The sequence below is a fragment of the Strix uralensis genome, chromosome 4, assembly GCF_047716275.1.
Source record: "Strix uralensis isolate ZFMK-TIS-50842 chromosome 4, bStrUra1, whole genome shotgun sequence".
NCBI lineage: Eukaryota > Metazoa > Chordata > Aves > Strigiformes > Strigidae > Strix > Strix uralensis.
In genome coordinates, this window is record NC_133975.1 from 16,353,693 (window position 1) to 16,381,352 (window position 27,660).

General features: G+C 40.0%; 1 protein-coding gene across 5 annotated transcripts in view; it reads right to left on the bottom strand.

Annotated features, from left to right (window-relative positions):
* BOD1L1 (biorientation of chromosomes in cell division 1 like 1) overlaps positions 1–21,637 on the bottom strand; it is a 37,558-nt gene extending 15,921 nt beyond the window's left edge. For 3 of the 5 annotated variants that reach the window (XR_012628637.1, XM_074865789.1, XM_074865788.1), the window contains exons 1-12: positions 21,115–21,636; positions 20,489–20,613; positions 18,976–19,166; positions 17,103–17,726; positions 16,465–16,614; positions 14,947–15,116; positions 13,724–13,847; positions 13,221–13,365; positions 12,479–12,554; positions 5,437–11,584; positions 3,320–3,387; positions 1,749–1,818 (exon numbers count right to left, since the gene is read on the bottom strand). Coding sequence is in view for 2 of the 5 variants with exons in the window: in XM_074865789.1 (XP_074721890.1) it covers positions 1,749–1,818; positions 3,320–3,387; positions 5,437–11,584; positions 12,479–12,554; positions 13,221–13,365; positions 13,724–13,847; positions 14,947–15,116; positions 16,465–16,614; positions 17,103–17,726; positions 18,976–19,166; positions 20,489–20,613; positions 21,115–21,321 (8,098 nt within the window). In the remaining 3 variants the exon portion in view is untranslated. Of the gene's footprint in view, positions 1–1,748; positions 1,819–3,319; positions 3,388–5,436; positions 11,585–12,478; positions 12,555–13,220; positions 13,366–13,723; positions 13,848–14,946; positions 15,117–16,464; positions 16,615–17,102; positions 17,727–18,975; positions 19,167–20,488; positions 20,614–21,114 lie in introns of all 5 variants that reach the window. The other 2 variants (XR_012628638.1, XR_012628639.1) reach the window with 2 other exon arrangements.
* Positions 21,638–27,660: the final 6,023 nt, after the last annotated feature.

Consider the following 27,660-nt stretch of genomic DNA (forward strand, 5'->3'; position numbering starts at 1 on the left):
CTCTATTCTACATAGAATTTTATATAATTTGTAGCTCATTTCCTAAATCTACATGTTTTAGCTATACTGTTCAGTTGCACAACATCTTTCAATTTTTAAAGCAGTGTCAAATGAAGAGCTAGATCCTACCCACTCAAACAGCAATGATGTTTACATTCCAAGGAATCTTGGACTACTAAACTACTGTGTCTGCTGTTCATACTCATGACAGGACACACATTTGTCTTTTAAACAACTTCCTTTTACGTACGTTGAGCTATATGTATATATGCATGTATATACATATAAAGAGAGATTATTGTGCAGTGGGGGAAAAAAAGAGAAAAAAATCTCTACCAAGAACTACAAATTATTCTTCAGTGCATGTCATATCCAACATGATTTACACAACAAATGGATTTTTGTTAAACATTTTACATGGAACAAGATTATCACAGCTAGTTCAATCTGCTAGTTTTAAATTTTAAGTACTGTCTGGGTGACTAAGTGATGTGAAGTGGCACAGTTTTTCAGAAAAGAAACCTCACAGTACAGAAAGACTGGTTCAAGTTTTGGATCTGCTGTCCTAAAAACCACATTCTTCCAACCCTTTCTCAGGGTTTACATTTTCTTTCTTGTGAGCAGAGCGTGTCTCTTATCACTTAGATGAATATACACCACCATTAAACCAGGTATGCGAATTTGACCAGCCCCAAGAATAAAAAGGAATCCAAAGTTTTATACCAATGCTCATATCTCACCTTACTCCTGTTTTTTCTATTTGGTAAATGGTTATTTTGGTATGCATGCCTAAAAATGTAGAAGTGAGTTTAACAGTGTGTCCTTTCATAGTATTTAGGCTTTCAGCTGCAACTTTCCAGAAGAGAAAATGCATCTTTAACCTCTTTGGACTCTATATGCAGCAGTATCGCTGGTACCTCTTGGAATTCACTTTAGTTTTGCTTGTTACGCCATTAACTGGGGATTAACTCTCATCTGGTAGTGTTGTAAACATCTTTGTAATGCATTTGGAGCACAAAATCCATCAAGATGGGAACAAAGTAGGGTTTTGTTTCTGCTTTAATAGGAAAGCCAAACAATTGTCACACATTTAAAAATATTATGGTTTTGAGAAACAGACTTTTTTTTTGTCCTGTTAAAGATTAGTTTGATACACGGAGAAGGAATTACTGAGCACAGATACAAGCTGACTAATTGAGATTTCTAGGTGACTACCTATTTATAAGTGTTCTTCAAATTTCAGTGGATGGCCAGAAATATTTTAATCTTCTGGAGAGCAAGAAAGAAAAAAAACCAAACAGAACCTTTCTGTAAAGTCTTTGTGACTTCAGTCATATAGTACTGACTCTTGTCATATCCTCACATGGCCTGTCACAACACCCGAAACAAGGATGTTCTAAGTTTATAAAGAGGAAATCCGTTCTTTGGGGAAGTTTCTGTATCTTTCCTGGGCAAAAGTTTTTCTGTATTTATTGATTTTAAATAGAATGTTAGCAGTCTATTTTTTTAAAATCCTAAACGTTTTCCACCTTTCTTTTAGCGTATCATATTGGAAGAAAAGGCTGACCCTCACTCTTTCCCGCAAACCAAGTGCAAAGCCACATAAGCTCCTAGAAACCTTTCAAGAAGATTTCTGCAGGCTTTGCTTCAATCTTTCTACACACAGTATATATCAAATCTACAACCCTCCCATCGTAAATAATAGTCAAATCAGTATGAAAAGTAAATGCTATCAGCATAAAAATCACCTTTTTGAAACTCTTTAGTATGAAGATCCACATATCCCTCTTCACTTCTTGGACTTTCAAGCTGTTGTGACTAAACACAAAAATGAAAATAAAAAAAAAATATTGCAGACATCCAGATAAGTATGTCTCACTCCTCTCCCCCATGTCATGGCGAACATTGTCTTATGATCTATAAAAGTGTTCAAGAGCTTTATTATTAAGACAACAGTACAAGTATTAATAAGGAACACTGGCAGAGCTAAGTCACATTTCTGTTGAACAGTACAGTGCCTAACCTTGACCTTAGAGTTAACACTGGTACCAGAGATAAGTTTAAAAAAGGAGATCTCAGGAGACATCTCAGGAAGTCAAGGTGCAATGCCTACTCTAAGAGGAGTTCCAAATACTCTAGAAGTGTTCACATATACAGAAAAATATGTATCTGCAATATACAACAAGGTACAGTGAACTCTTTTAAAGTCGAGTTTTGTTTTTTTCTGTTTGTTGGTTTGTTTTTTTTTTAAACTCAAGTTGCTGACCAGCTATGTTACTGGTGCACAGATAATGCTATATGGAGCTAAGTGTACTTAAGTCAGATCTGGACACTGTAAACTCATATACAGTGCCACGTGAACACGGCTATACTGACTATAGGACCATCTTATGCTGGCAAACAGTACAGCTGCTTGCAGGTGGAACTCAACTCAGATCAATAAATCCCACCAGTCTGAAGATGACTTGGATTTTCCTGAAGTACATTCCAGGCATCAAAACCATGTTCAGAAATACCCAACTGGTCTGCCCTGGAGCTGCAGCCAGTAGCCCTGTGCAGATCCACTTTCATAGATGCTTGGGAGTTTCTGAACCATGTTTTCCCTCAAAATGCTTATTATCAGAATTTGGCAAGACATGAATATATGGATCCAGTCCTGCACCTGAGTGAAGAATTAACCCATCTGAAACCCTGCCTAGTATGGATCACAGCACAGACACACAAACAGACAGGCTCAACTTTGGTCTTACACAAGCTATAGGTGACCATGAGCCCCAATACCCTGGATTATCCAGGATGCCGTACCCTTCTGTTACAGCAGATAACAGGCTGTAGTTATCACAGTACAGAAGAGCAACAAGTGTTCCTCAAACACACAGAAGGTGGGTGAGCCTGAAGACTGGCAAGGAAGTGATACAATGAAACAAACAACAGTATGTGTTTACTATGTCAAAGCACTAAACAATTGCCAACTGTAAGAGCTAAAGCATGTATGACTATTTTACAAGTACTACCACAAGCAACATGCACACAGTATGACCAATTCTAAAAAAAGCAAACTTGGATGTCATGGACACAGAAGGAGCATGGCTGAGGGAGGGAACTGGTTCTACCACAGAATAACATGGACAGCCCACAATTTAAATGCCAGCTGTTTAGAAGAGTACCGCCGAATAATCTGAAAAATGACCCTTCAAAAGTTTTGAAGTTCAAATGCCATTTCTGCTGCACAAAAATCAAAAAGTATAGTAAGAAACCCTAGCAAGATGTATAATTATACAAGAAACAGTATAGTCAGAATTTTCAAAATAATAAATACCTCGTCAGTTCTCAAGTTACTTTCAAATTCTAGTTCTTCTGCCAACTTTGGTAAAGCTGCATTATTGCCTAATGAAATACAAATATATTAAAATTATTAGATTACATTACGCTGCATTTATCTCATGCTACAGTAGGATGCTATTTCTCAGTACCACCTCATGAACACAACACATTAATTTAATCCCTTCCTGTAGGCAAAGGCAACAATAGCAAGTCTGTCTGCAGCAAACAAGCTCAAAAAACCCCAACTTGGCATCTGCAAGAACACAAGTACTTCTACATTTTCCTTAAATACAAAAGGATTGGAAAATATGGGCTATAACTTTGTGTTTTTTCTTGCTTTTCCTTTAACAAAAACCCACCAACAGATATTCAGACAAAATTCCAAACAGCAAATTACCTCTGTATTAATGAATGCAGAGACAATAATTAATGCTAAGGATAATATTTGTCTTTAAGTGACAATTAGATCTAAATCCATAAGCTCTAGAACCATAACAACTGAAATTATCTAATTTCCACAGAGACTTAAAGCTCAGAAGCTCCTATTACTGTCAATGCAATTTCAGAAAATCTTAAAACCCCACCCATTTCATCCCCCATGGGAACAGCTGTATACTTATAACATCTGAAAATGACTTCTACAGCCTCTTTGGACACCTATTTCAGAAGCCTGTTTATCCAGCTTTTTCTAAACAAAAATAAGTAGCTACAACATAATTCATCAAGGATGCATGTAAAGTGATTAAATTGTGGTTGCGGTTCACAGAATAAGACTACCATTACCACTGGTACTTACAGAGGCTACATCAATGGACAACAAGGATTGAGCAAAGCACCAAGACAGAAATACCTTAGTGTAGCAGTCATATTTTCATGGCTCATGTTTGTCTCTCGTATAAATACTGAATAACATTTTCCATGTTTACTAGATCGGCATAATTCCTCGAAAAATTCCTAAAATCCCCAAATCTGCAGAGTGAACCTTCTCACCCCAAATATCAATAAAATTGGAGAATAAAGTCAACCTTTGAGAAACTGGACCTAAACTCACATTATAAAATGCTTTTTTAAGTCATAGCAGACAGACATGAGAAGGAAAAGGTTTTAAAAGTAGTATTTGATTGGCACCGTTCCACTTCCTTTGGTATAAAGAAAAATAAGCAGATTTTGCTACTATTTTTCTACAGTTTAATTTCTCCAAAAATTATAATGAAGTCCTAATCTTGACTTCATTATGGCATCTACAGAATTTATTAATTTTCATAAACTTGATGCTTCAGCTACTCTAGAGGGTCAAAGAGGACAAAGGCTGAAAATAGCAGGATGTTCATTACATGGTATTTTAGGAACTAGCAACCATGCAAGTTCATTTCAAATCTTAGCTTCCAGAAAAATGGATCTGGAAATAAATATTATATCCTTCTTGTCATTTACTATCATAACTTAAGTCTTCTATTTAAAATAGACACCTATCATCATTGCTCACTCAAAATATTTATTTAGGATGACTGTCTGATTCCTCTGCAACACAAAGAAGGACCATTTCAAGTGTATTCACAAACACAAAATTCAGCATAATAGAGTGAATCTGAATATGACCATTAAATAACAATTCAGAGAAAATCTGCAGTTATGATTAAGGATGGCCACTCTTAACCTTCAAAATTACTAAGTTATCCTTTTAACATGTTGAACGTATGTCTAAGTGAAATGCATCCTCTTTCCTAGAAAAGTGTTTTTGAATTTCAAAACACATTAGTAACAAACCCATCTGTAGCTCCATAATTACCCCTTGCAAACCACTTCATGTATTAGTTCAAAATTTTAAGTCAATGTATTTTAATAACTTTTTTTGCACTGTAGTAACATTTAATTATTTTCCAACATACCTCAGATAATTGTGTTCAGTCACTCCTATACTCCAAGGCACGCTTATTTAAGTATCTGTCACCAATTCTTAAATACATTAATAGTTACTTTGCAACCAACAAAGAAATCAGGTATATTTGAACAGTGTCAGTTATTTCTAACTATAATGACGGCAAAATGTGTGTATTTAAGACAGCTTATAAACTGAAGAGTTGAAAAAGAAAAGAAAAAAGAAATCCTCACCTGAATTAAAGTTTGTGTTACTTTTTTGAAAAGCAACTTCAATTCCAACATCATCTATTTTGACCAAGTTCGTTTTGTCATCACTGCTGTATAGCTCTTCTACGTGCAACAAAGGGAAGTCACTTTTTTCCCCTAATTCTGCTTCTATTGTCACTTCATCATGGTTGGTATTTACAGTTCCTTCATTTGCAGAAACTAAAGAAAGAGCCTGTGCCCTAGGCACGGGAGTCCTTATTTCAGAAAAGTCACTTTCTAAAAGCAAGTTTGAGTTTAATTTATAGTTTACATTCCTTAGAGTTTCACTCTCTACTGCTGCTTCTGAAATCATACAAGAGAGTTCTGATGTAACATCCTCATGCAAAACATCTTCAGCTTGCTCACCATCCTCACTTGCCTCTGAGGAAGGACTTGGACTCACAGCAGTCTCTGTACTAATCTCCACACAAAGGGCTTCATCTACACTCATGAGGTTCACTGAATTTTCATCTGTTTCTGTGATTTCACTGTCTACTGTGGTCTGAGATGCTGCTGATTCTCCCCTCACACCACTCTCATGGGTCTCGTTCTCTCTACCGATGACAAGCAAAGAATTACTGCTTTTTTCTGGGCCTGTAGTCGAGAGGATGCATTCAATCTGGTTAGTAGTATTAAAAATTTCTTCGCTTTTGTCTTTTACTTCTGTACTCTCAGCAGGAAGTTGACTTTCTTCTATGACTGCAAAGGTGAAGAGACTATCACATTCTTCCATTGTGCTCAGAGTGATCACTGCCCCCTCCTCCTTATCTCCTATACTTGAAGCAGCGTGTTGATCCTCACTGTTGGTGGCAACCCTCAGCACAGGAGCTCCACATTCTCCTACAAAAATCACAGAACCTTTGCTTTTTGCATCTCCACTGAAAGCAGCTAGTTCAAACTGTTCATCTACAGTTGCGGTGGTCTCCACAATCTTACATTCCTCTGATGCATTTGGAGAGATAATGGCATCGTCATCTCCTTCTGCTACAATGAGCTGACTTTCAGCTTGTGGCGCTGCACTGATCAGGACTATCTCACATTCTTCTGTCATGCTCGTAGTGATCATAGCAGCTTCATATCTTCCTTCTGTTTCTGAAGCAGTGAGTTTGTTTTCATCTTGCACAGCTACACTAGACATAGGAGCTTCAAAACATTCTGCTGTACTTGTAGAGATCATTACTGTTTCATTTTTTGACTCTGTGTCTGATACATGCTGAATCGCTTCTTCTGTCACTCCACCTGACATTAGGATTACTTGTTCTTCCACAACACTTGTGGAAATCATAGCACACTCATCTTTTTCTTCCTTACCACTAGCAGTTGGTTGACTTTCATCATCATCATCTCCTCCTGCACTGGATTCACTAGGCATGGGAACCTCGTATACTTCCATATCTATAGAAACCATTGCATTCTCATTTATTTCTTCTGCTTTCACAGAGTGGAGCTGACCATCATATTCAATAGCCGCACTTGACATAGGAGCCTCAAATTCTTCTACAATACTGGTGGAAATCATAGTGCACTCATCTTTTTCTTGTTTACTGCTAAAAGTATGCACACACTCTTTAAACTCTGCAGCTGTACTGGGCATAGGCACCTCTGTGTCTTCAGTGTCTATTAAGATCATAGAGCTTTCCCCACTTTCATTTGCTCTTGCAACAGCAAGTGGACCTTCCTCAGCATCAATGGCTGAATGTAAGGGAGCATCACTTTCTTCCACTGTACTGGTAGAGATGATATCACCTTTTACTTTTTCTTCTCTGTCAGCAGGAATAAGAGAATTCTCATCTTCCTTTGGAACTGCACTACTTATAGAGGCATCAAGTTCTCTGCTGTCAAAGGAAGTCATGGCATTCTCATGCTCATCTTCAGCACCAGGCTGACTCTCAACTTGCACTGCCATAGCACTAGTCATGGGACCCTCACATTCCTCAGCATCTAAGGGAATCAAGGTACCTTCATGCTTTCCTACATGCACAGTCAAGGCACCCTCATCTGCAGCACTTGCACTGGTTACACTGCTTTCAACAATCCCTTTTTCATTTTTGCAGTTTGTGCCACAATTAGCTTCTTTCTCTGCACTCGTCATGCTGTCGACAGTAAGCTTATTTATATTTGTGCCAGCCACTCCTGACTCAGCTTCCATTTGTTCAGCAACTATGCAGATAATTGAACTCTCACCTTCTTCTGCACCTATACAAATCAGTGCATTTTCACTTTCCATTCCTGTACAAGTAGAAGCATGCTCATTTTCTTCATTTCCCCTTCCTGTACTGGTCACAATGCCCTCATCTTCTTCATCCTCCTCTTTTGAGCCCGTACTAGTCACAAAACCTTCATCATCACATGGACCTACGCTGACTGTAGTGATATTGGCTTCCTCCTTTGCCCTTGTACTGTCCATTAGACTTTCACATTTTTCAGCTTCTAAACAAACTGCAAACCCCTCGTTGCTGTCTTCTAGCCCTGTGCAAACTACTGAAATTTCAGTATCATCTTCTGGAGTTATGCCTGTGCTGGTCACTGTGCTTTCGCCATTTACAGTATCCTCAGATTTGTCACCACTAGTTCCAGTTGTGGCACTGTTGTCTGTGACCACTGCAATACACGCACCAGTTACAGCACCTTCTCCTTGGGCATCTGTACCAGTCACCGAGCTGATGATGAAGTTATGACCCCTTTCTTCTGCACCTGTGCAAGTCACAGTACCTTCGTGTTCTTTTACCTGGACAGCTCTCACACTGCCCCTAAACTCACCTGAGCTGTCACCACTTGTCGACCCTTCACCTGTTTCTGTCCCTGCACTAGTTACAGCTCCATCGCTCTCTACTTCACCTAAGCAGGACACAGAACTTTCAAATTTGCCTGTATCTACACAAGTTGAGGTCTTTCGCTTTTCTTCAGAGCCTGCACTTGTCACAGCATCATCTTTTTCTTCTGCTCCAGCACTATTCACACTGTCTTCAATTTCTACTCCACTTGCATTGACTGAATCCTTACCACTTTCTTCTGCATCAACCATGGTACAGTCACCATTTTCTTCTCCTTCTGTACTTGTTAGGAAACTTTCACTTTCTGCTAATCCTTCAGTGACAGCACTGCCACCACCTTCCTCAGCTGCTGCAACAGTACACTCCCCAATATCTGCTCCGGTGATGAAACTGCCACCCTCGCTACTTTTTACCCATATGCCTGTTGTGAAACCTTCATCAGCTTCTATGCTTGTGCAGATTACTGCCACCTCACTTTCTTCTTCTGAGCAAGTGGTTGTAGCATCACTGTCCTTTTCAGAATGCGATGCACCCTCAGCTCTTTCTTCTCCTGTACTAGTGGCCGTTACAGTGCTCTCAATTAACTTTTCTGTGCTAGTTCCTATCACAGTGGCTGGAGTTGTTCGTAGGCTGCTGTACAACAAACTAAGTTTACTACTTCCTGCACTGGTACCTACAGCATTGCTTTCATTTTTATCTTCCATGACAATCACACCATTCCCTTCTTGCCCACTGGCTATAACAGAGCCTTTGATTGTTTCCTCAGGAACTCCTTCAGGCACTAACACAGAGGAAGATTGTATCATATCATCAATATCATGCACCTCGTTCTTTTTCACATTATCCATTATTGTGCTTCTTCCTCCCTTTGTGGAAGGATCTGTACTCAAGCACTCTTTTCCTTTTCTTTTTAGAAGTTCTTTTGTTGTTACATTTCCACAATCTTCAGTTATGTCAGCCACCAAGTTTTCCTCTTTTATTTTCAATACGCTTCCCTGAGGGCTTTCTAACTTTGTTGCTTTGTCATAATCTTCTTGACTACATAGTCCAGCTGTACTGTCTTCCATTGCCTGTTCATCAGGCCGGGACACCTTGTCAACTTTTTCTATACTGTTTGTCATAGTAATGGCGTCACCATCATCTTTCGTGACAGAACTCAGCACCGCATTATCGTGTTGTTCCATGTATACAACCTGTGCTGCATCATTCTTCAAAATGAAAGTATCTTCAAATAAAGAAGTCCCATCTGAATTATGGCATTCTTTAGACACACTACCCAAGGAATCTGTAAAATCTGAGATATCCATATCTATGGACTTTGCATCAGCAGCATCTTCTCTGGAAGAATTAATTGCTAAAGGAACATCATCTGAATTAGAATTTATCACAGTTTTTAAATTCTTTGGTCTTCTGCTATGTTCTGAAGCTTGATCCTTACTGGGAACATTCAGTGAGATTCTACCGCTTGTTTCATACACAATGCTCACTTTATAAGCCCCTTTTTTATTGGGTCCTTCATCCATGGAAGCTTGTTTGGACAAAGTGTCTAAGGCACCAACTTGTTTATTAGAGATATCTTCTTGTTTAATAGTTTTTTCAGCTGCAGGCAGAAACTGTGATTCACAACCTCCAGGATCTGACAAGCTGTGTTTTAATTCCTTATTTGAAATAGAGGGAGATATTTTTTCTTTTGCTGCACATTCAGCTTCTGTGGCTTGGAGTGAGTTTTGAATGTTTTTTCCTTCGATGTTAGATGCTTCCTGTACTTTTGTTTGTTTTAAATCAAGCTCCATCAGCTCTTCCTCATGACCAGAATGCAAGTCATCGTTATTCATACTTGACTTTTGAGGGGCTGGAGCATGGCTGCTTTCAGTTGTGCTAACTGACTGCTTTTCCTCTCCAAGTAAATCTTGGTTTGATATACTGCCTTTTCTATTTTCACAGGATATCTTTTTACTTTGTTTTTTATCCATTGCCACCGTGACGCTCAGTATTTTTTCATGCCCACTATCTATTTCTTTAATATCTTTATCTTCCAATTTGATACTCTCTTCCTTCTTCTTTATTTCCTTGTTGCTGTGCTTTAAGTTTCTGCTTTTGTGACCTTCAGCAGAGAACCTTCTTTCTAGTTTGGAATTGCTTAAATCTTTATCACCTCTATATTTCTCTTTTACAGATCCTCTTTCTCCAGAATGTAACTTAATTCTGTGACTAAAGTCTTTTTGTGATCCCTGAGTTGATTGCGTGCCACTTACAAGCTCAAACTCAGCACCACTATCCTCAAAAACTTTGTCTTCATTCTTGGATTTGTGTTGCTTATCTGAATCATTCTCTTCCATGCTCTTATCTTTGTCTAGTTTTTGACCAGTCTCTTGTTTTGCTAAGTTTTCCTGTAATTCTGTTTCAGATGCTTTGAATTGTTTACTGTGACTCTTTGACTTAGACTTTAACAAAATCTTGTCTTCTACAAGGCTCTTAGATCTTCGTCTATCTTTATGAATGCTATCTTCTTGTTTCAAATTACAATCAGAGTTAGTTGATTCTATTTCATGTTTATCTTCCGAGTAGCTTTCACTCCTTCTGTGTGATGCAGAAGCAAGTTGCTTTGAGGCACTTAGGGAATCCTTTTGTGGCCTAGAATCACTCAGGGACCTTTTGGACTTGTATTCTGCTCTTGATTTTTCTGTTGAAAGATGTCTGTCTTTTTTATTTTCCTTACGCAGCAATTCTTCAGCTTTTAAGGTTGATTCAGAAACATTTTTTCCATCTTTTCCCGTTACTGATATTTTCCGTTCACTTCGGTGTTTACTTTTTCTTTCAGATTTGTCATCTGAGGAAACCTTTATTTGTTGATTATGTTTCTGACCACCATCCTCTCCTTTCAAACTTCTCTCAGATGAATGGAGTTCAACATCCTCACTTGATTTGTGAATACAGTCTCCTTTATATTTGTGCTTTAAAGTAAGTTTATCTTCTAACACAGTTCTTTCCTTTTCATTTTTATCTCTGTAAGACTTGGCTTCTTTTTTGGGGACATTTCTCATATGTTGAATTTCTGTGTCACTGTCTTTTTTGAGGTGTTTTTCATTTTTAAATAAGGACTTCTGCTTCTGTAGTTCTTCATTATTGACTTCTGCTCTATCCAGCTGTCTTTTTGGATCCCTTGTTTCACTGTCCTGCTGAGCTCCTTCAGCCTGAAGAGAAGTGGAGGTTTTTCTTTTATGTTCTTTTTCTGCTTTAGAATCACTTTTGCTTTCCTCAGTTGAATGCACAGATTCTGAAAGTCTTCTAAGCTGTTTAGAGATTTCACTTTTCCCATGATTATGCTTCAATTCTTTGGAAGAATTTTTCTCACAAGTCTACAAAACAAAGTTTTTACATTTATAAGCAAATGTTACACAGTTCCTTCACTCTGTGACCCAACAGAATTGTCAAGGGCAAACTCTTCATAAAAACAATATACCAGAGAATACGTTTAACATTGTAATAAAAATTCACCTAAAATACAGTCAGTAAGAAAATGAAATGCCATTTTCATTTCAACTATCTGCCATTGTGGGAAAATCCAGAGAAACAGAAGTTAACCTTAAGCAGTCTGTTTGAACTTGAGTACCTTTTCTTTATAAAGCGATTTTTCTTATAAAATTATTTAAATGGACAATCACAATTTCAAGTACTCCATAAGTTACTTTAAACAGCCATTATGCTGTTTAAAAAAAAAAAAAAACAAACCGAAACACATAAGCCCAAGCAACACCCGCAAACCCACAAAAGATAAATCTAGACTTCCACCTGAACTTCCAACTATCACTTTTTTGGTTTTGTTAATAACGTTGTTGGTAAAAACTCTCACCATAAAAATTCTCGTTCCTTTAGTGTTTGGACTACATTCAGTCTTCCTTTAACTTCACAGTGAGAAGTTTAAATAGATAAAGCTCTTCAAGTCTTTGCATATGAGACACACTTTGCTCTTTTAAAAAACCCAACGTGTATCACAGAATAGCTTAAACTATATCTCATGTTCTACTACAACATGTATCAGCACTGGATACAGAGACTGTATATTCTAGCGCCTACTGGAAGTCAGAAAACATTACTGCAGCAACGTCAGATCACCAATGCAACTGAAAGAACTGTCAGGAAAAAACTAATCCGTAAGAATGAATGCAATACTATGCAGTTTGAACATAGGAACAAGCACCATTGCAATTAAAAAGGAAGATCATAAGGTGTATTATTTAAGAGACACATACCTCGTTTGTCTTGTGCATTTCTTTAGAATCTTCTTCAGATGGCTCATATTTCTTTCTGCAGCCATCTTCAGCATGCCTGAAACAGGTATTTGGACAATTAAACAAAGAAAAATCGGTATCACCCCAAGATTAGTTTGTAAACTTTCTGCTATTAAAGCTCAAGGAGAAAGAAAGATGCACACTAAAAATACTTAAAGAGAATATGATCACACAACTTCTGATTAACCAACTTGTTCATGTTTTTTTCTCTGGGAAAATTATGTGTACCACCTTCAAAGATATCCTTTGGACATCAGTGCTTTAAAGCAGAGAATATTACTATGACAATACCAGTACTACAGTTGTCCCTGTAAAATGAGTAAGAGATCTCCTTGCCCTGTATATACTTGTATGTAGACAGATATGTACGCACCTATGTAAAACATCATTTTAAAGACCAAGCCAAGTTGACTGACAGATGCACGAACATCTAAAAGCTCTCCATTCTCATGCCTTTATTACCATTCTGTGGGTGAAAAGCCATATAAAGGCTGGTACTGCAGTCTGATCTGCAATATATTTAAGCAGCTCTAATTCGATTTTCTGCCTGAACTTCATGCTTATTAGTAACAAAATTATGTGAATATTTTAAGAGGAAATTGTTAAAATGGGTAAGGCTAACTGCAAAGTTGAAGAGAACCTTTTCAATCTGCAGAAATGAATATTCAAACACATAATTCCTTTTGAGCAAATACATGAATACCTTGAATCTCTTTTTCTTTTTCTGCTCAAGGCTACTTTTTTTTCTAAAAATTTCTGTTCTTTAAGCACATCCTTAATGCTGGTACCAGTAACTTTTGACTCAAGACTTCTTGATGAAGGTTCTTCCAAGTTCAAGCCACTTTTTCCTAAAATAATACACAAATGGTGAAATACATAAGCATGTCATTAGTTTCAGCTATAAACGTGACTGAAAGCAGTACAGAGAGTACTAATGTGTAACAGAGAATACTAGGGTATATAGGTATTCATTGTGTTTAAGCAATGTAATGATATATGAATGGATATATGAAAAAGTGAAGATATGGAATTTCGTACTAATAATTTGCATTATACCTTTGTCTGTTACATCACTGTTGAAATATGTTGGGGTTTTAAGGGAAAGGACTAGAGATCTATTGTCAATATTTTAAGCTGATTTTTTTTTTTTTTTTCCCAGAGAGAGTGAGAGCAGGGTGGCAGGGACTAATGTTATACTTCTCATACCTTTAGCATTTTGATTTCCAGTTTTTAGGTATTTTGTTCTTTCTGCAGCCTTCTGCTTACGTTTTTCTTCAAGTCTCTCCCTGTTAATTTGTCGTCTTAGGAGTCTCTCTTCTTTTTCTTTGGCCTGGAGATACAAAACCCAGGAAAACAATTTAGCATTAGGTCAAAGAGTATTCTTTGACTACAAATGGATGTCTAAGACCCACAGAAACCAGAACATTGTAGGCTGAGGCAAACAAAAAAAAAAAACCCACAAACCAGTCCTTAGAAATCATTATATGAAAGTTAATGGAATCCTCTACTACTTCTGTGAAACTAGCTGAGTTAGAGTTTCACTGCTGCTTCACACTGCAGACTGAGGCTAAAAGACCATCTCAAAGAATATCTCTTATTTTACTTATATCTATATATACATATAACATACGTAGTGTATATATATTAAATATATATAAAATACATATATAACTATTAAAAAATATACTTAGCCAAAGGAAAAAGGATCTAAAAGAACTGCTGCTTCCTATTCTGTGTGCTGGTACTTCTTCCACAGAACACAGTGAACATGCTTTCACTTTCAATGGAAACTCTCTTTCCATTCTCACTGGCTGCAGACATGCTACAAACTACTGATTTCATGGACAGCAAGAACTACATTTGTAAAAAGATGATGTAACGAAGTAGCCTGCAGCAGTCAATACAAGCCTGAACTACAGAAAACCCCACCGAAGGCAGGCTGCAGGTACATATGGACTACTTTTTCCACCCCAATTGTCATTATATACATTAAATCTACTGAAGACCAGGTTTTTCATATGTGCTGCAGTTCTTACTCTCCCTACCAAATTACTCAGTTGAGAAAGAATCCACCTATTGCTGTGATCCTGCAAAGGCACTGCATGGAATTAGTAAATCCTCTGTCAACACCAAAAGACTGTTCATTTTAGAGCAGGGGAGAAAGATGAAGTGTGTCATTGCTTTCACCACCAGAAGCCTTCAAACTATAACTAGCAGAGTGTTTCGCCGGAGAGCAGATCAGGCAATATTGATGGAAGTCTGAAGGAGGGGCAGTTGTAACTCAAGGGGAACAAAGAAAGAAAGAAAAAAAAAAGTGAGAAGAAATGAAAGACTCTCCCCTCACAAACCACCACCAAATAAGAAGTGGAATTTCTGTGCAGAAAAGTTTAAGGAGCCAGAATGCAAGCAGTAACAAAATCCACACTTACAATGGACTGACGGCGTTGTTCTACAGTTCGTTCATCATCAGAATCACTGAAGTATTTGGAGTACAAGAAAGGCTTGCGAACATAAGCATGACGAATAGGTTTGGCTTTCCCATCACTCAGCTCGTTAGCATGAGGTTTTGTCTTACTTTGACTGTTTTTCTCCTCTTCATCTGAAGAAAGGTTAGTGAAGTGTAGAGATATATTGATAAATTAGAGCAGTACTTTTGAGGAGGCAAAGCTACTCGAAATGTATTAACAATCATTTATTCTAAAAACATGAACAGTTCAAAAAATTAAACCCGTTAACATTAAAGTATCACTAGATTATGAAAACCTGAAAGGTATATTCATGTGTTTGTGCACACCATTCAGCCAAAAAATTGCAATATAAACTCCAGAATAAAGTGGAATACAACAACTGGGCTTACCCTCTTGCCTGTAATCACGTTGCCTTTTTACATATAGTATTTAGTAGTTAACACCACCTAAGAAGTCAGAACGTAATTTCCGCTATGTATTAAATTAAGCTTCTTCCCTACATCAAAAAAATTTGTACAGTATTTGAGTACGTAAAAATCAGATAGGGTAACTGAAATATATACACAAAACACATTGTTGTTTATACTCATATAAGTGTTATTCAAGTAAAAAATAAATCTATTTCAATTTTATCAGGATTATTAGAAGTAAAGCAAAACCACTTGTACACCATACTGTACACATTATTTGTATCCCTGAAATATACTTAAGGCTTGTTTTCACTCTACAAATATTCAGTCATAACTGAACACAATCTGCCATATTTAAAGGTAACACCAAAGCCAGAGAATATGCAAATAATTCAGTACTTCTAAATAATATTCTTAGAGCAGAAAAGATAAGCTCACAGCACCCTAGAGACAACTCATTCAGGTCCTCTGTGTTATGAAGTGGGAAGTCTTATTAGCTGCAAAAGCCACATATCTGCAGAAATCAAGAGTCTGAGGTCTGCTCTAGACAAGGAGAGCACAAAAAGGTAACCCAGTCTGTGAAAAGGTTTGGTGTTTCCAAACTCTTAAAGCTAGATACATTCCTGTTCCTTCTACTGCAGCTAGGTAGAATTTGGAAATTCCTGCAATCCTAAAGCTCTAAAATCAAGCTGATCTGCAGTCAGCTACAACCACTACCCTGGAGTCACAAACAAATCACTCCAATGTTGTGCCAAATTCATGGTAGAAGGGAGGGGAAAAAAACCCATAGGAAAGTTACATATCCATCACCATTAAGTGTTTTTGTCACCTATGGAATACTGTAGGACAAGTAAGATTTACAATGTTTAGAATATATCAAGCTATCAAAAAAATATTCAAAGTATGTTTGCTACTCATCTTTTGTAACTGCACAAATACTATCCATTCCATATTCAAATTCTTTCATAAGTACAAAAAAACATACTGCAAAACCTCAAATTTATGATATGATGCACTCATGAAAGCGTTGCATATTCTTTCTTGCTACTTAACAATTTAAATATTTTACCATCTGATGTGATCTCCCCCTCTTCAGTACTGTCAGAAATTACAGCCTCTTCTTCACTCTCCTCTTCAAAGGAAGAAAGGTCACTGGTATGGACAGAGCTGACAGTGATGTCACTGAGTACATCCGTATCTGAATCTACTGACATATTTTCTTGCAAAGGAAAAAAATAGAAAGAAAGGGCTGTAATGCAGCACACTGTATTTGAGAAACTTTTCTTACCAAAACAGCGATTTTGCTACTGAAAACAAAATTATCTTAAGAACAAGAAACAGGAAAAAAAAATAATTAGTAACACCTTAACGAAATGTTATTAGGCTGTGGTTTACTCAAAACAAAAATCACTCTGAGGTACAACTAGAAACTTTAAATGCAGACTGGAATTGTGGAGAGAACTTGCCAGAGTAAGGCAGATGACCAATCACACACCTGAGGAAACAAAGCTTGTCTGATTCCTAGTGTGGGTACCTCAGTTAAAGGAGATAAACCAAGACCTAGCTGTGGCTAGCTAGACAAATTTGCCAGAACTAGCAGAGAACCTACATTCCAAATATATTTCTGATTCAACTTCTGAATACACTTAACCCTGCCCTGCCCCCCGCCATCCGTATTTTAAGGAGGGAGCACTGTCCACACCATACCTTCTTTAGTGCTCTCAGCTGCTTTATGTTTATTGCTATTTTTTTCTGGAACTAACTGTTTCACTGGTTCCAACTCTCTTGCTTGCTTTTCTTCTTTTGACTTCGTAGTATCATCACTTTTCTTTGAATGGTCAGACTTCTTGTCAAGTTTTTCCTTCTTTTCTTTTCTTCTTTCACCTTTTTCACTGCTGTCTGGTTTCTTGTCACATTTATCTAATAATTTACTCTTTTGATCTTCACTTTCCTGTTGAATTTCTTTACTTGTATCTTTATTTGTAAAAGTCAAATGGTTAGTATCCTTTGCTGAATTTTTTATTTCTTCACTTTGGCAGGGAAGCTCATTTAAATCTTCACACTTTGCAAGTGTTTCAGCCCCTTCTCCAGAAAGATCACAAATTGCTTTCTCTCTGTCTGTTAAGTCCTCTGCATTTCTCTCTTTATCAGTGCTACCATCCACACTCTGCTGAGATGAGAGTCTTTTTGCAACTTTGTCACTGTTCTTGGGATTTGAGTTCTCTGTTGAAGCCCTGGCAGCACTTGCTTCTTGGTTAAGAGAAGTTATTGTTTCCAAAATGGACATTGCATCACTAGCTACGTTGCCACTAGGAGCTGTAGCAGAGACACCTTTAATAGTAAGAAAGAAAAGAGTTTAGTTCATCTTTGTTTCCGTAATTTCATTCAGATAGAATGTTAAGCAAGTGAAAGAAAAAACAATAATTATTTAAAATAAGTAAAATTAACTAAAAGATTTGACTAATTTTGCATTTAGAGATTTTGGTTAAAAAAAAAAAAGGACAAAAAAGAACAAGAAGTTGCAATCCGACGGCCATCATGATCTGATTACCAGAGATTCAATTTGCTCTGTGACATACCACTGTTCCCGAGATCAGCTAAAGCAAGCAGGGGTTGGCTATGGGAAGAATGTTGACAACACAATCCTTGTTCAACTTCACCATCATCCCAAGTGGGATGATGACTCTGGACAAGCACAGTATAAAATACTGCAGCAGAAAGTCTGTATTTCACACCTCTGGTATCTCCATAAACGACATGGAAAATGGACTCAGCATATTGATTATATAACAATAGGACTATGAGAAATACCTTATCATTTTCACATCCTCTTAGAAGCAGCTCTGAAGATGGATGAGAAAGGGTTAACTAGACTAGCATTAAGAGCTACAGCTGGCTGGTTAGCCCACTTTAAAGGAAGTGGGCCTCACAGGAAAAGGGCTAGGATTTAAATAAAGGGTCTGGTTACAAAGAGATGGACTGCTGCAGAGTCTCTTAGGAAGGGAAAGAGTGGACAATTACCTGCAGGAGTGTTCGGAAGTCAATACCAGGCAACATAAATGAATGAAAACCGTAAAGAAAAAGTGCTGTATTTATAAACAAACTAAAGATTGGCCGATTTACAGCAGAACTTAAGCTCCTGAGAGGACCCCAGCCATTCAAATTTTACTGCACACAGCAACTGCACTGACAGGTAACTGTCTCATAGGCCATTTTTTGTCCAGTCTACCAATGCATAAAAAATTTGAATCATTCTTCTCTTACAGTTAGCTATGCCTTATCTGATCCTGTAATACTTCGAGGGCCAAACCCAGAGACCAACTTTTTTTCCCTACAGTAAACAGATCCCTTGTAAACTGAGGCAGAAGTGACAGGGTGACATGGTGGTACATGGTCGCATCTCTCTTGCCTTCTACCTTTATAGATACAGTAAGACAAGTATTATGGTACACTGCCCGGAGTTCAGCTTGTTGATACTGATGCTAACAATTTTGTGCTGGCAGCAAACCTAGCCAATGTTTCTGCTCTCTCAAAAACCAAATTTTTATTAATAAGACTGCACAGAGAAGTGGTAGAATACCTTGTACTGTAATAGAAGCATCTGCTTTCTCCTCGCTTGGAGCCGTACTGGGGCCTGCCTCATCTTTATGATTCAATGTGGCTAAAAATTCATGGACAGCTTTTTCCACCTGAGGTCTGAATGTGTGGTTGATTTTTGGGTCCACAACCTGAGAAATAATCCTGTCAATTCCAGATTCCAGCATTCCAGACCTGGAACAAAGTTACATGAATACTTAATAAGAAAAATGTCTTCGAGAACATCTTAATGAAAAACGCTTATTTAGATGCGACATAAACACTCCTAAAAGCCTCCAATGAAGCATTAACATTTTCTGAGCGTCACTGCAGCTATATATTTAGCTAGCTGCCTGTATTTCAAAAGCATGCTCTACGCCTTATCAACTAAGAAAAAAATGTTAGAGAAGCAAAGCAATCCAACCACATGGAATTAACACAACAAACAGCCTGTTGTTATGCCATTACTGGTTATGCTTACAAATGTTATCTAACTGTAAAAGCAATGTTTGTGGAAAAAAATAGGAAGAAAGCTGATGTTAATTCCCATGGCATAAAACAGATGAATTCTAGAAGGCATGAGGGACAAACAACTACTAGACCAGTCATCACCACCCTAAGTTACTTTCTGTCCAACAGAGCGTGACACCTCAGAGTTTTGCAGCTTTATAGAACACCTTTAATCTTGAGTAAAATCAAATAAATAGCAATAGAGAACTTTATATCTGTGGCTTCTCTCTAGATCCCTGCAACCTTTTGTGGAACACAGATTGCCTCTTGTCCTCATCGTTTCTTTAAAAAGAACTAAAAAACCAAACCCAGAACACCACCACTCCCCTCCCCCCAAAACAAAACAGCTCCTCTGTACAAGTTATCAATGGTACCACTACAGCATAGCTGAATGTTTGTCCCCGAATCCCTTGTTTGACCCAATTTAGTGATCAAACTCATGATACTTTGAAGAAATTTCCTGATTTATTATGACTCTTAAGTTTTGAGAAGAAAAACGAGAGGAATCCTCATGAAATAACATAACATCAGGTAAGTGTTTGACATCATTTTGATGTAACAGTAGTTCTGAAAAATCTCTGTCTAGCTAGATTTACATCCAGTTTTTTGTTTTGTGAATTTAGCTCTGTACTCCACAGAACTTAGTTTGTCAAATCCTTTTAATTTTCCTTAGCTCAAAACTTGATGGTAAGAGCAATTTCATTACTATCTCCCTTAAAAGAAACAGTAAAGATAGACTTTAGCTAGGCTGTTACATCCCAGGTAAGAAACTAGCTTTCCACCCCTGCATCAACTTGAATCAGGCAAAATAATATTCGCAGTTTAATTCTGCATAACGCTGATGGCAAGCTGCTATCTGAAATAATACCACATTTTAAAGGCTAAAAAATTTCAACTTCTTCAGAAGGTTCTTTGAAGAACGTAGACACTTCACAATCGACCTAGAGCCTCTGTCACCTGTCGTGGTACACAAGCACGTTCAGAGAAACCCCAGAGCTGTCACTTACTTGAGAACCTGCTGCCTAATGTTATTTCTCAGCTGGTTCTTGTTGAGATGAGGACTCCAGGTATGAGTCGCCAAATGATTGGAAACAAAGTTGTCAACACGCTGTCTCAAATTCTGGTAGGCAGGCTAGAAAGCAACAAGAGAGAGATGGGACGGGAGGGTTTGGATAAGCAGTTATCCTCCCGGAGACCGGGCTGGAGGAGCTGGAAGCCCCGTCGGACCCTCCAAGCCCACCGAGGACGCAGCTGCTCCCTCTCCCTTGCGGCGATCACAGCGTGTTAAACACACCCGTATCGCTAGAAACTCTCCACAAAACCAGGCGTGTCTGTGCCGCCGGTCAGCCCACGCTCCCCTCTGGGCGCAGGGGCTCCAGCTCTGCCCCCGGGGACGCCGAGAAGAGCCCCGGGGCCGCGGGCTGAGCCGGAGCCCCGCGCGGGCCCAAGCGGCCGCTCCCCAGCCCCGAGCGCGGGGCGCACCCGCCCCGCAACCCGCCGCCACCCCCGGACTCGGCCCTGCCGCTCTCGGCCGGGCCCAGCCTACCCGCGACGTGCTGGAGCCCGGGGAGAGCCACCGGCGGGGCGCCGGCACCCCTCCGAGGCGCCGGCCGCCGGGCCCGCCCGCCCCCACCTTGGTGTCCACGTCGGCCAGGCAGTCGCGGCGGAACTGGTCGAAGAGCCCCTGGCTCTTGAGGTGGTTGACGATCATGGAGACCAGCTCGGGCTCGGCCGCGCCGCTCCCCACGGCGGACCCGGCCCCCGGCAGCGGCGGCGGCTGCTGAGGGGGCGGAGGCGGGGGCGGCGGCGGCGGGGGCTGCGGCTGGGGGTTGCTGGCCATGGGGGCGGCGGGGCGGCGCGGCCTGCGCGGGGCGCGGCTGCCGGCTCTCCCGGCCGGACCCCGGGACGGGGCTTGTTACCGAGCAGCGGCCGCGGCAGCGCTGACCCCGGAAGCGAAAGGGAACGGAGGGAGGAAGCGGCGGGCGACGGGAAGGGAAGCGGGGACGACGCGGCCGAGAGCGGCGCCATCGGCGCGAGGCGAGCACTGGCGGAGCCGCGCGCAGCAGCCGCGGGCCCTTTAAGGGGACGGAGGGGGGCGGAGCCGCTCGCGGCCCGCTCCAGGGGGGCCCCGATCCGGCGGCGGGCCGGGGGGCAGGGGAGGGGGGCGGCCGCGGCGGCGGCCCTCAGCCCCCGCCCGCCTCCGCCGGCAGCCCCCCCGCGCCGCGCGGCTGCGGCTGGGCCCTGCGGGCAGCGCGGGGGCGCCCGCTGCCCCGGCCGCCCGCCGCCCCGCCGCCGCCGCGCTCCCCGGCGGTGCCCCTGCCGCCCCGCCCCGCGTCCCGCCCCGCCCCTTCCTGCGCTGGCCGCCATCATGGTGGGGGCAGCGCCGCGCGCTTCCTCCCCGAGGCGCGGGGCGGGGCCGGGGCGCTGCGACGGGCGGTGGCGGGAGGGCGGGGCGGGGCGGGGCCCTGGCCGGGGGGCGGGGCCGGGTGTCGGCAGAGGACGCGGCCTCTCAGCCGCTGCGCCTGGCGCTGCCGGGGCGGGGCAGACGGGTCACAGCGAGGCGGTCGGTTGGTCGGTCTCCCCCCCCTCCCCCCCCACCTCGGGGGGCCCAGAGCTGTTCCTGGCTGCTAGCCGACACTTCCGCCCCTCTGCCGCGGTCCCTCTGCTCCGGGGGACGCTGCTGCCGTCACCCCAGGGGTGACCGAAGGCTCAGCTCTTTACCCGGCGGCCTGCGTCTGGCGTTTCCTCAGCCTCTCCGGGGCCGTGAGAGGCCTGGGTGAGGCAACTGGGAGACGACACTTAAAATACTTGAGTTTAAGCATGTTCCCTTCAGACATCCGTGCATTCCCACGTGCTTTTCTAATACAAATGTTTTCAGGCCGTCTCTTTGCCACTTGCTTTGTTAACGTCTTCTTTCCGTTATCTCAGTGTTACGGTCACAACCGTTTAATATGTTGTCCTGAAGTTTTGTCAGTGGCTCTTAACTGCTCTTGTTTCCACACTTTGAAGTTGAACTCTGTGCAGACCTGTTTCCACACTTTGAACTCCGTGCAGACCAGGGGCTGTTAATTCCCAGGCTGAGGTGTTTGAACAGGACCCAGAGGCAGTAAACAAAATCGGGAAATGGAGAAGTTAATTTCATTATATTTGGGACAATAACTGAGGGACAGTGCTGTCTTACTGGCTGTGGTTTGGACCTCCAGTTTCTTCTTGCCAAGGTGGCTGAGCTCCTGTCCTCGTCAGGATGGGTAAGGATGAAAGGAAGTATAAAAATGTACTTAAAAGTAGAAAGAGTGACTGGCTTACAGCAAAATAAAAGGGACTTGGCAGTAATAGTTACACAAATTTTGTAGCATAATGAGTGGAGATCTTGTCCAGCTACAAATGTTAGGGATTGTCCTCTGCAGTAATCATTAAAAATCAGTTTGTAAAGGCAAGAGTATCAGGATTGTTATTGCAGACTTAAAAGCAGTTTAGGAGTGTAAAACTTGCCCCTAGTTTTCCTACTCTAAACCAAGTACTCCTAGACTATTTAGAACTCCACAAAAGGAAGCAAATCTGACAAGTATTTAAAAGTACTGTGAGATTTTTATCTCTCAATACTGGAGTAATTTAAAAAATCTGGCCTCTATTTGTGTAGTTTCATATGTGTTACATGGACGTCTAGAAGGATCAAAGCACAAAAGTTTAAGAGGTGTGGGGAATCTGCAGTTCGGAGCCTGGTACAGCCCCTACTGGTATATCGAAATGTGTGATCTACTGACTGTTACATCTCAATAAAGAAAAGTTTTTTCACCGCTGACTAAAGATCATGTAGCAGTAAGCAAGAAAGAGCAGAAGTGAAGGGTGTCATTTTAGTAGTAACTGCATCTACTAATTTTAGAAATAGTGTGTGACTTACTGTGATAATGAAAATTTCAGACTTTACTGGAGAGTTAACATTTTCAGAATTTTGTGTTAGGAAAAGCCACTGTGCAACTTCCTGTTGTTTGAGGGTTTTTTCAGTTGTTTTTTTGGTTTGGTTCCCCTCCCATCAAGGGTGGTGCAGAAAATGAGAAAAAAAATTTCTCCTTTATTTTAACAGCATGAGCAAGATACCTGCCTCACAGAATGGTATACCATTCACACACAAGATATCACAGATAACCTGGAATATATGTGGCCTTTGTCTCAGACTGTGTCAATGAATGCACTGTAAAGGACACATGCTAGGGAGCAGGAATCTGTTAATGAAATTTGGGAATTTAAGGGCTATCAGGGATCAGTTATGCCCAGTGGTCTGAAGCTATTGCAACAAGCAGTCCATACTATAATTGAATCAACAGCTGAATGTAAAAGATTGTTCTGTGCTCTGAATTGTGTACCATTCCATGTTTAATGCAATTTACTGAGTGTTGCAGGCTCATCAGATATTTATCAAATAAAATATCCTAAATGTGGGCTGAAAATGGCTTTTTTCTTGTCTGGGTCCAACTTTACATTGTCCTATGAAAAGATGCTGTAAAGGAAGCTGGGAGCCTCCTGAAAATAAACAGAACATGAATTTGAATTGCACCAAAATCATCCCTTCGTTGTGTGTTTGTTTTAAGGATGATCTGCAGTCTTATATTAGCTGAGATGGTTACATGAAGTCTTGTATGCTAATAAAAACATACATTATTTTTGGTTGCACTATAACTGTGCAAAGAATTAGGAGTGTACAGCTGAATGTGAAGCCATCTTGCTGTTTTTAGTGAGCTCACAAATGAACTTCAATGTCTAAGTGTAATTGTTTCAACTGTTCCAGAACTATTCAGTACTTGTGGTTGTTTATTTTGTACTTGGTATTTATTTTTGTAGTTTCCTGTAGTTATTACTGTCATTTGATATAGTCACTTAGTGATGCCTGATATCCAGTGTTAGTAAAATGTTTTTATTTGTGAGATAACAGATTGAAAAAGACATGTCAAATAATTAACAGAAACAGTTTGAAGTGAATACAAAGGATTTGGGTTTTTTTCAGTATTTCGTCGTTCTGAGTTGAGTAATCTCTTTGTTTACTTTCATAGTCCCAGTTAATTTTCCTAACCTATATTTCTGTTGTCACTTGAATTTGTACGTGCCTCATATCTTCCCTTACGCCTCGAGCAGTTCTTTTTCTGGACAGTCCTAAGAGTACCTCTCCTTAACTTTTGCATTTTCCATATTCTCCTCGTTCCTCAGTTTTCACTTATGTAAACAGTTGAATTACATATAGTGTGTGTTTGGCTTATGTCTTGCACTGCACATTTTCTGTACATTGAATTATACTTTTTCTAAAATATTTTAGAATATTTCTGGTGTTAGCATCCATGATCCCTAATCATAGTATGAATCTTAATTTTATACTCTGGGTTCTGACGGTAGTGCATTTTACTTTATGTGAAAGTTTTAGTGACTTTTTTTTTAAAAAACATTACTGTTCAATTCAATTTTTCATATTCTAAAACTTGCAGCCCCTGCTGTGGGTATTTACAATCTGGTAATTGCTTTTGTAGTCTCTTTTAGGGAAACAGTCTAATTTTTAGATATTTTTGACATATATTTAATATGAAAAGTCTCAGCAAGTTTCTTAATATCTTCTTAATAGAGAACAAATATTTCTTAGTTCCAGCTGCAGTTCTTAAAATTCAGGCAACATTTAAATTGCTGAAGGAATACTAAGATATGAGACAAAACGGAGGTGCGTGTGATATTGTGGGAACAAAAAGTTTCTATGACTGCAAGAGGAGACTGGACAAGTACATGGAAGTATGACAAGTCACGAAAATCAGGGAAAGTGCTTCTGGCTCAGAATGTACCTGCACTGTGCGCTGCCGGGTGCTGGCGGAGTATTTCATTCTCTTTTAGCTCTAGGCTTGCTTTTGATCTCCCTGAATCTGACACCGGACTGTAAGGCTGGACAGGCCCTTTTCAGCCATTGCTGTTACAGCAGCAAGCCACGCAGCCTGTGATTTCAGATTAACATCTTTTTGTCTCAGGTTAGGGTTGAGTAATTTGGGGCATAAATGGAATAATTATGCTGCCTCTGAAGCAGAAAATCTGCTCCTAAATAATAATAAAATAATATGTTGAATTTGGAAATACTGGTAGTAGTCTAAGTCAAAATAAAGCACCTGCAATAACTTGTTCTTTTTCAGACAGTGTTGCAGAAATCTTATTCAGTGAATGCCTGCCACAAGCATCAAATTCAGTGGCCAATATCCCCAACTGATTTCATGGGTGTTAATAAAATTAAACTCTCTTGAAGCCAGCTGGTAAAAGTGGTCACAAAACTTGGCAGGCTAGCTGATGTTTTCCACTGCATAGGAGTGAAATACCAATCTGAACAAGTTTGGTTTTGATAAGAGACACGATCCCTCTGGGATGAACTCTGTGTTGCAAAGTTCTGTGCTCTCTAAAGATAAAGTGTTGCTGGCAGTGTTGAGTTACAGGGCTGAAAAGCTTACTAGGATAATGTTCCTCTTAAATCTCTGTAGTCTTTTACGAACGAGGGTACACAGAAATGGGGGCTGTTAAGGCGCAATTTGAGTTTTCTAGGAAAAAGTAAAAACTTTTCATCAGGAGTGACTGAAATGCCGGAGCAGATTCTTGGATAATAAAAACTCTAAAGCTGACCAATACCAGGTAGAGAGATCTGTTCCAGCTGAATCTCTCACTTCTTCCTCTACATATGTAGTAACATGTCTGTGCCTTGCACCATCTGTGTTACCACTGTTGCTCCATTCTCTGAGGCTTATTTTCTTTTGGTGTGTAGCTTATGTGTTGTTTATTGTGGTGCAATAAAACTCAAAATTGTCTGTGATGAATTGGTTTGTTGTATAAACGTACATCTCCTGATGCATATTTCACATTTGCTTCTCCCTGTGCATAAACAGTATGTTTTATGATCGTGTCTAGTTAAAGTGTCAGAATTTCTGATGCTTGCTGATACGGGATTTTTTTTTAAAAAAGGCAAAATTATTATGCCTAGAAGCAACACCAGAAATTACAATCTAGTCCACTCTGTTTTGAAACAGCAGAGAAATGGAAACCATTGCTGAAGTTTTATGCTTTGTTGATAACAGCAAATGTGACTTCAGCTAAGCTGCGGCATGAAATGCTCTAGTTGCAAGATTAAAATGTAGCCAAGATGTGGAGTATACCTTCAGCTGTGATGTAATCAGAGTGTTGTCCATATCCTTACGTGGCAATAGTTGTGGTGGGTCAAATGCTCTTGGACTTCCAAGAGTGGAGGATATGATTTTGTCATCTTATTTGGGTGTAAATAAAGAACATTTGGATAAACTGTTTATTAAAGCATGCTTGAAGTGCTCTTTCTGGCTTCACAACCCTGTTTCTTTCCAGCAGTGTTAGTGTTTTTATTTGTACAAGCATGTATATACAGACATACAAAAGGTTTGGCAGAAATTAAAACAGTGACTGGACAACATGTTTTAAAGTGCTGAAAGAAAAGCTTTTATTTAAACTAGCCTGTCATGACCTTGTGCTGACACCTCTACAACTTTTTGGCCACTTCTGAAGAGATTCCTTGAGCAAAACTAAAACTACTGTGAGATTCTGGTTCTCCCACTGGAGCTGAGCAGGGTGATGTCAGTGATGCTTTAGTTCAGTGGAGACGGCAGGTGGTGACTCCTCAAAATGGCTAGTCAGACTGAAGTGCTCTTTAAAATTACTGAGGTTTTCATGTTCAGTAGCTAATACTACTGGTTGTATTTGTGGGGAAGGTTGGTTAAAGTTTGAAAAACTTGTAGTCTTTTAAGTCACATTTTAACTAACCACATTTTCTAATACTTTTTCATTGATGTGCAGAGAAATGAACAAATTTTATTTATCTAGCTGTAAAAGCAATTTAAAGTTACACTTCTGAGTGCAACTTTATCTGAAAGGTTAGGACTATTTTTTCCAGTTTTGGAACTTCATTGTGACACCCAGTTTGCACATGATGCTTCTAAAGTACATTATTTTGAAGGTACAGCTATGCCTCTTTTCCCTTTTTTCTCATTTTATGTCTCTGCCAAGGCCAAGGAATGAGTTCTTGGGTCCCCAGTTTTGGAGAAGATGAGTAAAAGCTGCTTAGCAGATAACATTTGAGGGCAAAAAAAGATTTCTGTCACAAATAGCTTTAATACACAGACTTATTTGATTTCTTTTTTTTCTG